Below are 12,997 nucleotides of genomic sequence, written 5' to 3'. Positions count from 1 at the left end.
TGAGTAGAGATAGTGAATACTCTTATGCTATTCTAAAGTTTCTGTGGCTAGCATAGTGTTGGCTGCAAGTTCTCCATAGATAGCTCTTACTATGTCTGAATGTGCTCCTCCTATCCCTAGTCTCTTCAGGGATTTTCTTATGAAAGAATATTTAACTGGTCAAAGCCTTCTCTACTCAGTTCAAAATGATCATGCTGTTTTTTTCCTTATTCTATTTATATGTATTCAATTTATATGCATATTCAATTACATTTATTGATTTGTGTCTATAGAATAAACCTTGCATTCTGCAGTGAAATCAATTTGGTCACGTTGTATGATCTTCTTAAGGTATTTTTGAATATAGTTTGCAAGACTTTGAGAAGTTTTGTGTTTATGTTCCTTGGGGAAATCTGTAGGTTTGGTTTTGTTGTTGTTGTTGTGTCCTTATCCTACTTTGGTATCAGGGCAATGTGGGCTTTAGAGAGAGAATTAACTAATAATAGCCCTTCTATTTCTACTTTATAGGACAGTTTGGGGAGCATTAAAAGTTGTTCTTCTTTAAAGGTTTGGTAGAAATCATCTGGACCTGAACTTGTATTTTTTGAGAGGTTTTTGTATTACACTTCAATCTTACTAACTTTGGGGTTCATCTAAGTTGTTTATATTTTCTTGATTGGATTTTGTAGTTAATACTTATCTAGGAAGTTATTCATTTCTTCTAGATTTTCCACTTTTTGAAATATAACATTTAAAAGAACTCATTGATGCTTCTCTGTACTTGAGTGGATCTGTAATAAAGCCCCTTTTTTGTCTCTTTCTAGATCTCTCCATTTTATTTATCTTGGCAAGATGTTTCCCATCTTATTTTATCAGAGAATTGAGCCTTTGTTGAATTGATTCTATATATTTTAGTCTCCAGTTTAATGAATGTATCCTGATCCTTATTATTTCTTATTATCATTAAGATTGTGCTGGTGCCCAACTCTAAGTTATTTTCTTGAGAATTCTTAGATATTTCTTTTTCTCCTTTCCCCAGATACTTGTGATGCAACCATTCATGGCTGTAAAGTTTACTTCTACACCTGTCCTAACAATATCTTAAAGGTGTTGGTATATCATTGTGGTTTTATCTTCATTTGTTTCCAGGATCTGTTCAAATTTCCTGTTTGGTTGATTCAATGACTTATTACCATTCAAGGGTGTATTGTTTGGTCTCAATGAATTTGTGTAGTTACCATTTTTTCTTATTATGGTTTTCTAGTCTGATGGAACCATGATCTGATAAAATACAGAGAGTTGCTTTTTTGTATTTGGTAAGTCTTTATTTGTGACCTGGAATGTGGTCTATTTAAATATGTTTACATGGGCTACTGAGAATATCATGCTCTATATCTGTCAAATGGAATATTGTGTATCTGTCTGTTGCACATTTGTTTGTTTTGAGGATGCAGTGCTGATTTTCAGTTTGAATGATGAATCTGAAATTGATACTTGAGTCCTGAAATTACCTATATCATCATCAGACTGACTTTTGAACTCAATTAGTGATTGTTCCATAAAATTTGTGACTGAGTATTTAGTACATGTGTATTTGTTACTAGCATACATTCTTGCTGAATCATCCCCTTCTTAAATATGCAATGTATTTAAGAAATTTATTCTTACTAATTTTTGCTCTATATATACCCTATCTAATACCAGGATTGTTATGTAAGGTTTTTTTCAGTTTCTGCTTGCTTAGTAGATTGTTATCTAATCATTTGACTCTTACTCACACACCTTTACTAGTAAGGCATGTTTCCTGGAGATAATGTATCACGGGATCTAGTCTTTCAGTTGAGTGAATCTTCAAAAACAGAAACATGGGAAGAAAAGAAGCTAAAACAATTTTGACATAGTTGAGAAGTATTTTTAAATTTCAATCGTATGAATAATTCAGACAGTTTGTGTCTATGTGTGATTTCTTGGAATTATGTTCCTATTTTTCCCCATCTTTTTATGTTAGGATTTCCAATTTTGTTTGAGTCAGTCCACTGTAATAAAAATATTTTGAATTTTTATTGGAGTTTTAAAAACATGTATATCTGAGGAGTATCAAAGGAACCTGTTTATGCATTTCTGAAAATCCCTGTGTATTTTCCTGGGGTCTTTACCTGAAAAGATTCAAGCTAGGTGGTTATTAAGTTCTGAAGTAAATAGCCCTAATTTCTTTTACATGTTTTCCGGTGTCATGTTTGCATCTTATCTTACCTGAATTGAAGATTACCAAAGAAGGATTCATCATAGAAATACAGGACAACATGTTTCTTCCCGAAGAGGTAGTGAGGAATTTCTACAGCCATTTAGCAGATCAGGTAAGAAGGCTTTTAAAAATCCACTGTGTCCTCATTTATATATTTACACACATATATTTTCAATTACAGTGATTGTGGTAAGTTTAGATTTTCATTATAGAATATAAAATTAAGAAATCTAACCAACTAAATAAACTTTTGGTGACTTGATGATGTACACACCCTGATGATGTCAAAGATGGTGGCTCTGGGATCACCTCCAGTATAAACTATAGCACCCAGTAAAAACTGAATTATTTGTTTTGTTGAAGACTTCTTTTTGCTATGTTCTCTGGAAGTGAATAGCCAGTTCTCTCCTATCAAGTTTCAGACTTGGCTAAAAGTATTCCTTTCTATCTGGTACACAGGGATGCTGTAACCCACTCTTTGTCTGTGTCCTTTCTCTAAGGCTATACCCCAGCAGGTTGACTTCTTCCTGGAAGAATGGGGTAAAGGCAGTGTGTCAAAAATATTTTAAAGGGGAATGGTTATGAATTTGAAAGGGAGACCTATCTTTTAAAGACAATCTGCCAGTGTGATAGACAGTAAATACATGTGACCAGTTGGATTTAAATTCATTCAAACTGAATAACATTTATAAAGTGGAGTCTTATTTACACTATCAATACTTTAGTTGCTCAGTAGACATATCCAGGAATATTGTTAGGGAGTTCCCAGTGTGTTACTCATAGAAAAAGTTCTGCTGGTCAGTACTTGTAACATCCCAGTTATCTCTCTTGCTCCCAGTTTCCACATATTAAAAAAAATAAGAAAAAACATCTTAGGAATGTCATTTAGAAGCTGTTATGTCAGTGTGATGAATGTACCTGAAAAATCCAACTAAAGAGGAAGAAAGATTTGTTTTGGCTCATGACTTCAGACATTTCATCCCATAGTGGCCTGAACTCACAACTTTCGTGTCTGTGGTGAGGCTGAACATCATGTTCAGGAGATCATGGTAAACTAAAGCTGCTCACTTCATGAAGCCGTGAAGCAGAGTGATTGAGTGGAAGCATCAGAATCCTAGTAACTGCTTCAAGAAAATACCCAGTTATTGAACAGTCTTCCATTTCAGAGTTTCATTTGCTTTCAGTAGCAATCATGTGCTGGTGACCAAGCCTTTATTAGCACATGGCCAGTGTGTGTGTGTGTGGGCATTTTGATTCCAACTGTGACAGATACTGACTTAGAACTCTGGGATAGAGCACCAAAGATCTCCCCCACTTCTCCCCTCTCTCTCTGTCTCTCTGTCTCTCTGTCTCTCTGTCTGTCTGTCTCTCTCTCTCTCTCGTCTGTGTTAGTTCTTTGAAGATTCTGTAAAATACATTTATTCATTTCCCTCTTTTCTCCCAACTCCTTCTAGATTTGCCTCCTCTTCCCTACTCACACAACTTAGTGACCTTATTAAAAAGACAAAGCAAAACAAAATAAAAATGCCATCAAGTTTCTTAGTGACACCATGTGTAAGACCAGTTCAAGCTGAAGCCAAACGAAGTTCCAGCATGGAAAGGGGAGGTGTATACGAAGTCACACACTTAGCTAAGGAGCTATTAGCAATGATAGCTGCTGAAAGATAATTTATTTTCTACAAGTTTTGGGCCCCTGAACCATGCTTCAGTTAAAGACCTCACATCCAAAAGTACACAGGCAGCTGAAGGCATTTTAACCAGCCCTTCAGATGAATTGCCCACATCCTGGTGTTGGAAAGTAGTTGTGTGCACAATCTTTAAAATCATTTTCTACTGGGTGTAGATGTTGATTGTGTAAAAATATTCCTGCAAACAGAAAGCTTACAAGGGTAACATAGCATTGTTAATAACATTAAAGGGAAGATGTCACTGTTTTTTCACAGTGACCACCATTTTAATGCCCCTGTGTTGGGATAGCGAGGGAGACAGTTTCTCATCTTTTGTAGCCCGACTTTGAAGACTTTGTATCATTTGTCACAAGCGGCATAAGCTGTGTGCTCATTATATCACAAGAAGGAGAGCATGAGGTTATCCAGGAAGAACTTCAACTTCAGTCTGAAACAGATGAGGAGGAACCATCTGAAGACACAGGTGCTAAGTTTGCACCTGTGATGACAAAGAAGAAACGGGACAGGTAACTAAGGCCAGAACTTTATAACTCATAAAGTGTAACTTGGTGACAGAACATAATGCACAAATGTCTAAAAACCTAATATTTTCATATAGATGCTACAAGTTTTCTTTTTAAGTCAACCTAGAATATTATGTGTTCAGAAAATGGGGGACTTACCTGAATGTTTATGTCAGGAAAATTGGAAAGGGACTAGCTTTCCCTGCTGTCCTCTCTAAGTCTGGCATACCATCTGACCTTATTGTCTCAGGCCTAGAGGGTATATTGAAAGCATGCACTGTCTCAGTCAACCCTGTCCATATTCCAACATTTTCTTCAATTTTCTAGGCTCCCTGTCTTACTTAAGACAGTTACTGGTATAAAATAGATGATGACACAATAAATATATACTTTGGTAATAAAATTCTAAATATTTCAAAATGAGCAAGCAATTATCAGAATGTTGGTTTTATGTGTTGCTGTCCATGACACTTATTCTGCTAAAGACTAAAAATCTAGTTTGATACAATAGTTTTACAAGATGTGTCAGAATGAGTTTGGTGAGTTGTTATGGGATTCACCACTTTAACACCCAAAATAACACAAAGAGACTCTATTAATTACAAGGCTGTTGGTCAATATCCGAGGCTTCTCATTGGCTAGTTCTGTCTTAAGTATTACCCATAACTACTTATATATCTTACCAAGGACGCCAGCCTCATGAGTCCTTACTTCCTAGGATCACATGGCAACTCTCCACTCTTGACTACATTTCCCAGAATTCTACTCAACTCCTAGTCCCACCTACCCTGCTTCCTTATTGGCCAATAGTGCTTTACTTATCAACCAATAAGACAAACATATACACAGAAGGACTTCCCCCATCAGTGAGTAAAAGGCATTGAGGCTAGGTCCACTGCTGCTCTGTGTTCCAATGCTATTGTGTTGTCTATTGGGGGATTGCAGGACGTTTCCTCCTTGCTTTATAAACTGTGAGTTTTTCTTGTGGTTTCTGGTCATTTCATATTTCTCAGGTAGCAGGTAATTCTAGAATTTACTTTGCTTTTGTATTGCCGGTCCTAGAACCTAGAGCCTTCTGCATGCTGCCCAAGTGCTGTACCCTTGAACAAGTTTTTGATGACATTTAAAATTTTAAGAAGGTTAGAACAACACAAAATGGAATTAAATGGCTGCTAAAGGGCTTGGAAATAGTAGGAGTTACTTTCAGAGTGATAATATGTGGGCAGAAAGAAGTTTTTATTGTGTTATTAAGCTCTAGTTCATTAACATGTAAGTTTTCATACAAGTTTTTACTTTAAATTACCATAACTTCAGGTTACATTTTGTATCTTAACAGTTTGCAAGAATATTTGGAACGACAACATGTATCGGAGTTTTGTGATGTTGAGGATAATGCGTCTAAGGTTTCTATGTACATTGACATGTTATTCCCTGATTTCAAAACCATGAAAATCAAGAATATACAAAGGACCCTGGCATTGCTGTTTCCAGAAGTCTATGAGGAAAAGAAAGGTAGGAAGGGAAGCACAAAGTAAGAACTTGGTGGGTAGGATTTGAAGGCTGAGTTATCACTTTCTCGATAATAATGGATAAAACAACTTTAGCAGAAGAACTTATAAAGCATTTTCTAATCTGTGACTTTGTTAGAGTCTGTCTCACCATTGTCAGTACACAGAAAAGGACACAAGGAGCCAGAACAACTACCTCATGTTTGCACTGCCTCAGCTCAGAGCTCTGGCAGAGGCTGATAAATCATGTCACCTGAGATTACACCAGGTCTATTTCATTTGTAAAAAAAAAATCAGAAGATTAAGATGAGAAAGCATACGTAGAGTGCCTGGCACTCAAGTGTTAGTTTTCACCTGCTTGCTTGTTTTTCAGTACTGGGGATGGTGCACAAGCTCTCTAACACTGAGCTACAGCCCCATCATTAAGTGCTGAACATTTTAAATCTCATTCCATAGTTACACAGCAAAGCAAGTACCCCAACATGAGACTAAAGGTTCTAGATAATACCATTCATTCATTCATTCATTCACTCATTCCTTCATTTATGCCTGGTGTCTTGAAACACCATTGGCATTTGTATAGGAGTTTTGACACAGTACAGGGATATCATCATAAAATACTGTATTGTAACCCTAGCTCTACTTACACTTTGGCCAGGTAAGTTTTTTGAGGGTATAGGTGCATAGCTGATCACATGCTACATTGTCAAATGTTTATTATCACTTTTGGCCTCTAGGTATCAGGAGCATCTTTCCCAAGTTAAAGTGTAACAGAATGAATGTCTTTAAACATTGATTGTCAAATGCCCTGAACAGGACTGAGAATCATTGAGGTCATCTGCCTTGGGGGTACATGCAAATTCTCCCTTTCCATCCCTGTGTCTTGGTTTCTTTTGCTTTTTCTCCTGGAACAAGATGAAGTGTCTGTGTGATGCTGATTAGGAGCTGATGTTGAACAGGAGTAGTGAGACACCATATCTTAAAGCAAAAGGTTCAAATTTTGTAACATCTGGTGCACTATTAGCTATTGATTAAGGAAATTTCCACATTTTAAGTGGCTTAAGGTGAATTTTCTTTTTTATTGCTAATGCTTTCATTTTTGTTTTATTTTGCACTGCTGGGGATTGAGTGGATAGTATGACTTATTTTAAATGAATGCTGTTGTGTTGTAAAATTTTATTATCTGTCTACTGTAGATATTTATTTCTCTATACTTGATAACATGGTAGATTACATTAATTTTTGAAGATTGAACCAGCCTTGCATAGCTTGCTTGCTTCTTGTGTGTTCTTAAGCACTTTTGTGTTTGTATACATGGGAGATATTTGTGGTTTCTTTTATGATAATTTGGTTTGGGTGTCAAAATAATGTGAAACTTACATAAAGAGGGAAAAGAAAGTCTTTCCTCCTGTGTTTTCTGGAAGAGTAGAATGCTATTCACTTCAAATGGTTCCTAAATATTTTATGGGATTTGTTAGAGAAGTTATCTGGGTCTGGAACTTCCTGTTTGGGAGGGGTTTTTTTTGCATTTTGTCCTTTTGGAATTTTTATCATGAACATGTTGTTTTTAAATGAATAGACTGTATGCTTTAAAACATTTTTGTCAAACAAGTAACCTACTTACCCCATAGCTCCCATGCGCAGAGTTGTGCTTCTGTCCTGATTTTCTTGTTGAAACCATCTTGTATTATTATAATATATTATAATTAATGCCATAATACTATTACTCTACCTAAACTAAAGTTCATAGTATGTATGCAGGTCCACTCTTGGTTTTGAACAATCTAGGTGTGGAGAGAAACACATGATGTCATTTATCCTATTGCAGATTAGATCAGCATGGAGTCTCAGACCCGAATGTCCCTGTGCTTCTCTTTCTTGTGCATAGCCTACCAGATCTGAGCTCTTTGTTGTTTTTTAGTTTGTTTTTCCAGAATGATGCCATTGAAATTGCGTGGCATACAACCCTTTCAGATTGACTTCTACCACATACTAATGTCGACTAGGATTCCCCATGTCTTTGAAGTGTCATAGTTAATTACTTAATAATTATTGATGAACAACATTCAGTTGTAAGAATGCAGTGGAGTTCATCAGGTGATTTATTAAAGGACATTTTGCCCAGTTTCAGTTCTTTCACTTTCAAGAATGTACTGTCACAAACAGAGGTTCCTGAGCTGACATAAGCTTTAGGTCTAACTAGGTAAATATCTGGGACCATGAGTCCCGAAACATGTAGAAAGTTGTATTTTAACTGTGTAAGAAACTGCCAGAGTGCATTTCAATGTAGTTATACTATTTTCCATTCCACTATCATCGAATTAGAGTTCTTCTTAGCCTGCATCTTGTCAGCCTTTGTACTGTCAGTTTTGTCTGAACTAGTACATACACAATGATAGCTTATTGCTGTTCTTATTTGAGAGTTTCCAGTAAAGTGTATGTAGCTTGGCATTTTTTTACATGCATACTAGTGATGCCTATATCTTCCTTTATGGTGTGTCTCCTTAGATCTTTTGATATTAGCTTCCAGAGTGGATATCAAATGAACCAGACCACAACGAGATGCTTAATATTTCAAATAATAAAAAATGCTCTAATCTGATCATTTGATGAGATCTTTAGTTTGTATCTCATATTTTTGTTTTCTTAGTACTAAACTTTCTGATTTCCTTGTATATTTAGAGCCTAAGTCCTTTTCACATATGTGACTTTATAAATATTTTCTCAGAGGTTTTATTAATGTATTTTATAGAAAAATACTTAAACATGGTCCAATTTAAATTAAGTATTACCAACATCTACATTATTATAAAACAATTATAGATAAAGCTGATGAATGTGTATCATATTTGTAATTGGTTTTTATTCTTTGCAATTTTTCTTGGCTTCATTCCTTTTTATGTCCCTTTTTATGTCTTCTTTCACTTTAAATAAGCATTAAAAGATTTTTCCTTAGTGTATTGTAAGAAACTAATTTATTTTTGTCACCTCAAAAGTCTAAGTGCATGCAGTGACAGAGCCTTTAAGAGAGCTGTTGGTGTTAAGTGAGCTCATAAAGGTGAGTCTATACAGGGACTGATGCCAGGATTCTCCAGAAAACATGATGATATGATGGGACAGGTCAAGTCGTTCCTCTCCCAAGACAGACCAAGTGAGACCGTGCAAGTTTACAGTAAAAGTATATACATCCCTAAGCTACAAGGGGAGAGCTCAGTGGGAACCTCACTTTCTGGCATTCTGATCTTTCTTACACTTCTTTAAGAACTGCTAGAACTATGAGAAAGTACATTTCTGCTGTTAAATCCACCGAATCTCTGATATTTTCTCACAGCAACTCAAGCTGTGAGAAATTTCAGCATATACTGAAGACTAGATGAGACATCCAGCCTCCTGGAGTGAACAAATACCTGGATTCTTAGACTTTTGAGCTGTAGACAGCAATTTTTTCACTAGCTGGACCACAGCCTGTGAACTACTCTAATAAATCATACACAAGTAATGTGTATAACAAGTGATGCGGACATAAACAATGTGGGTAACAAGCAATGCAGATAGCACGTGCTGCAGTTAACAAGCACTCACTGTGGATATAACAAGTACTGCAGGGACAAGCAATACGGATGACAAGCAATGAGAAAAACAAGCTATGCAGACTCCGTGTACTGCGGGTAACAAGCACTCACTGTAGATACCAAGCAATACAGATAACAAGCAATGCAGACAACAAGTACTCACTGCAGATAATAAGCTATGTAGACAGCAAGCACTCACTGTGGATACCAAGTCGTGTGGATAACAAGCAATCGGGGTAACAAGCACAGTGGACAACAGGTACTGTAAATAACAAGTACAGCAGATAGTAAGTACTGTTCATAACAAGTACTGCGGATAACAAGCACCATGGAGAAGAACCACTACGAGTAACAGGGCATCTCGGATAACAAGTAACATGGATAACAACCACTGTGGATAAGAAGTACCGTGGATAACAAGCACTATTAATAACAAGTACTGCAGATAACAAGCACCACAGATGACAAGTACTGTGGATAATGTTATTGCAAATAACAAGAACTGCAGACAACATGTACCGAAGTCAACAAGAACTGTAGATAACTAGAACCGCAGATAATGAGTAGCGTTCATCACAAGTACTGCAGACAACATTACTATGGATAACAAGCACTGTGGATAACAAATACTGTGGGTAACAAACACTGTGTATAACAAGAACTGTTGATAACATTACTGAGCATAATAAGCACTGCAGATAACAAGTACCATGTATAACAAGTAGTGCAGAACTGTGGATTATGTTAGTGAGGCAAGCAAGTTAATTTTATCTTGTGCTTTTCTTCTTTTGTTTCTTGAGGATATACATACCATCATTGTCAGATTTTTTGATAGAAAGTAAACTTTATTAGTGTTCACAACTGCTGTTAAGCACTGTCATAATGATACCAAGTGTCATACCAAGTGTGCAATGCAAGGGAAGGGAGGAGATTAGTATGATGCTTCTTAGATGTGCATTTAAATTCTAAGTCAGTACAAAGGGCAAGTTCCAGCCAGCCAAATCCTGAGAAGGAATACAGGAACACCACCATCCTGAAGACGATGCCTCCAACTACTGAACAGTACTCAGAAGCCACCTAGCTCATCATCACATCTGGAGCTTTTACAGTCATTATTCTTTGTTTGTGTGCCCGTTGACCAAGCTCTTCCCTCTAGACCTTTGAAATCTTTCTGGTCTTTCATGAGTTAAATTTATCCTTGTTGACACTATTTTGTGCATTCTTTGGAATATTATTACTTGTATACATACACACCATATCTTGATCATATCTACTCTAGATCACCCATGGTCACCCTGTGGTATGTAAAACCACAGTCTAGCAGAGTGTTGGTCTCCTTAAACCTTTGAGAATACGTAGAGTCCTTGCTGCCCCTGCCACCATTCAGTGTGCCCATCAGCAACCATGACTCCTGAATGTCATGATGTAATCAGCAGGAGCTATGAACTGAATGCTTGTGTCCTCCTAAAATCAATGTTGAAATCTAATCACCATTATGATAGTATCAGAGAGCAGGGCCATTTCAAGTTAATTAAAGCATTTCTCATGAAGCTCCCTTATAAAAGAGGACCGAGAGTAGGGTATGGAGGTAAATACCTGCAACCTCAATACTTAGGAGACTGAAGCAGAAACACTGTTTAAGGTCACTTCTTGTACCATATGAGATAAAAAGATAAAATTGCCAACTGTCAAGTAAGAAAAGGGCTCACATGCTCACATGAGACACAGATCTGACAGTGTCTTGGCTGCAAAGGAAATATCTACAACCATTACAAATAAATGCTATTCTTTGTAGAACTGTGAAATTCTGGGATAGCAACCCAAACCAAGTAGGGCAAGGGTGTTTTTTGGAAAGATGAAAGGATGGGTAGGCCAAAGGAAGGAGTCAAGTTTAATATTTCATAATCTTTTAAAAGGAGAGGCGTAGGTCGGACAAGTCCTGGCATGTCACTCTATCCACTGGCAATGTGTGTTATCCCCGCTCTATCCCCAGCTACAGCCACTAAGATTGACTTTGGCAGGTAGAACTACAGTTGCCTAAAGGTGTTGTTCATGCTATGATCCATCCAAATGATGGGTGTGTTGCTTTACATGGTCAGAGAGACTCTGCAGATATGATTAAGTGAAAAACTTGGAGATTCAACCACCCTGGTTTTTCCAAATAACTTGGTCAATCTCATGAGTCCTTAAAGGTGGAGAGGAGAGCAGGACTGTGCACCAGGCAGACAGTATGAAAGAAGTATATGACTCACAATTGCTAGTTATGAAGGTGGGAAGAGAAAGCTGCCAGCCAAAAAATGCAAATACTAGAAGCAAGGGAATGGTCCCAAGTTTGATGACAGCAAGAATATGAGGACTTCATCCCTACAAGCACAAGGATCCATATTTGGCCAATAATCTGGATGATAAGAAAATGACTTCTCTAGAGTCTTCAGCAAGGAGAGCAGCCTGCTGATAACTTGAACTTGGCCTGTCAAGAACCAGATTGGCTTCTAAACTGTATGATTTTAAGTTCTCTGACACTTTAGGTATAAAGTTCTGGTGGTGTGTGTGTTTGGGAGAGGGTGGTGACTGTGTGCATGAGACACTCACTTTGGGCATCTTCCTCTGTCATTCTTCACCTCATTTTTAGTCATCAGATGGATTTTTTCACATAATTTGGAGCTCACAGATTCAGTGAATTGAGATGGCTGGGCACAGACAGGAAGTGAGATGCAGGGCACACAGGAAGTAAGAGGGCTGGACAGAGAGATGATATATGTGGAAAGAAACAGGAACTCACTCTATGGTCTGTTGAGATGATAAGGAGGTAAGGTGTGGCTGTGGCTTGCTCTTTCTTCTCTCTGATCTCTCAGCATTTTCCTCTCTGACTCCTAGTTTTTATTATTTAAACCAATTAACAACTCCCTTTTACATTTTGGCATCCATGTGGTCAGAACATTAATGACAGGACAGGGGCAAAATCCCCATAATGTCCCCAGTTCAGACCTGAGAAAGTTGACTGCTGCCGTGGGCTCACCCAGTAACGGTCCACACCTGACTCCACCTTAACTTCTGCCTATAGTATATCATAAAAGTTTCTATTTTTATACCTTCCATATATTACTTAGGTCAATTAAATAACTCCAAAATCTTCTCAGCTTATTATAAAGTTTACGAGGCAAGTTTGTCCTACTTTGATTCAAAAGAGGAAAATTTACATATTATTTAAAGAATTCCTGATATATTTATGCCATCACAGGCAAAGCATGACATCTATTGGTAGTTCTCTCTGCTACGAATATTCTTGATGAAAATGGATTTTCCCATACAAACTTGAATGTACAACAGGGAGTGAAATAGCTAGAAAAAAAGGACTCAAGTAGTCAGTGTATCTTTACGCATTTTCTCACTTACTCAGAATGTTATGCATGTAGTAATATTTTTTTTCAGAAATATTACATAACATTAGAAAATTCTATCTAGATTTAATAAAGTAAAAAATGTGACAATTCAAACTGAC

General features: G+C 37.0%; 1 protein-coding gene across 5 annotated transcripts in view; it reads left to right on the top strand.

Moving 5' to 3' along the window:
• Positions 1 to 12,997, top strand: part of Nme8 (NME/NM23 family member 8) — a 49,946-nt gene that overhangs the window by 15,898 nt on the left and 21,051 nt on the right. For all 5 annotated transcript variants that reach the window (XR_002383078.2, XM_005071833.3, XM_040755634.1 and 2 more), the window contains exons 9-11: positions 2,244 to 2,336; positions 4,231 to 4,418; positions 5,752 to 5,927. Coding sequence is in view for 4 of the 5 variants with exons in the window: in XM_005071833.3 (XP_005071890.1) it covers positions 2,244 to 2,336; positions 4,231 to 4,418; positions 5,752 to 5,927 (457 nt within the window). In the remaining variant the exon portion in view is untranslated. The remainder of the gene's footprint in view (positions 1 to 2,243; positions 2,337 to 4,230; positions 4,419 to 5,751; positions 5,928 to 12,997) is intronic.

Source organism: Mesocricetus auratus, unplaced genomic scaffold, assembly GCF_017639785.1.
Source record: "Mesocricetus auratus isolate SY011 unplaced genomic scaffold, BCM_Maur_2.0 Super-Scaffold_100013, whole genome shotgun sequence".
Classification (NCBI taxonomy): domain Eukaryota; kingdom Metazoa; phylum Chordata; class Mammalia; order Rodentia; family Cricetidae; genus Mesocricetus; species Mesocricetus auratus.
This window is presented reverse-complemented; position numbering and strand designations above follow the sequence as displayed.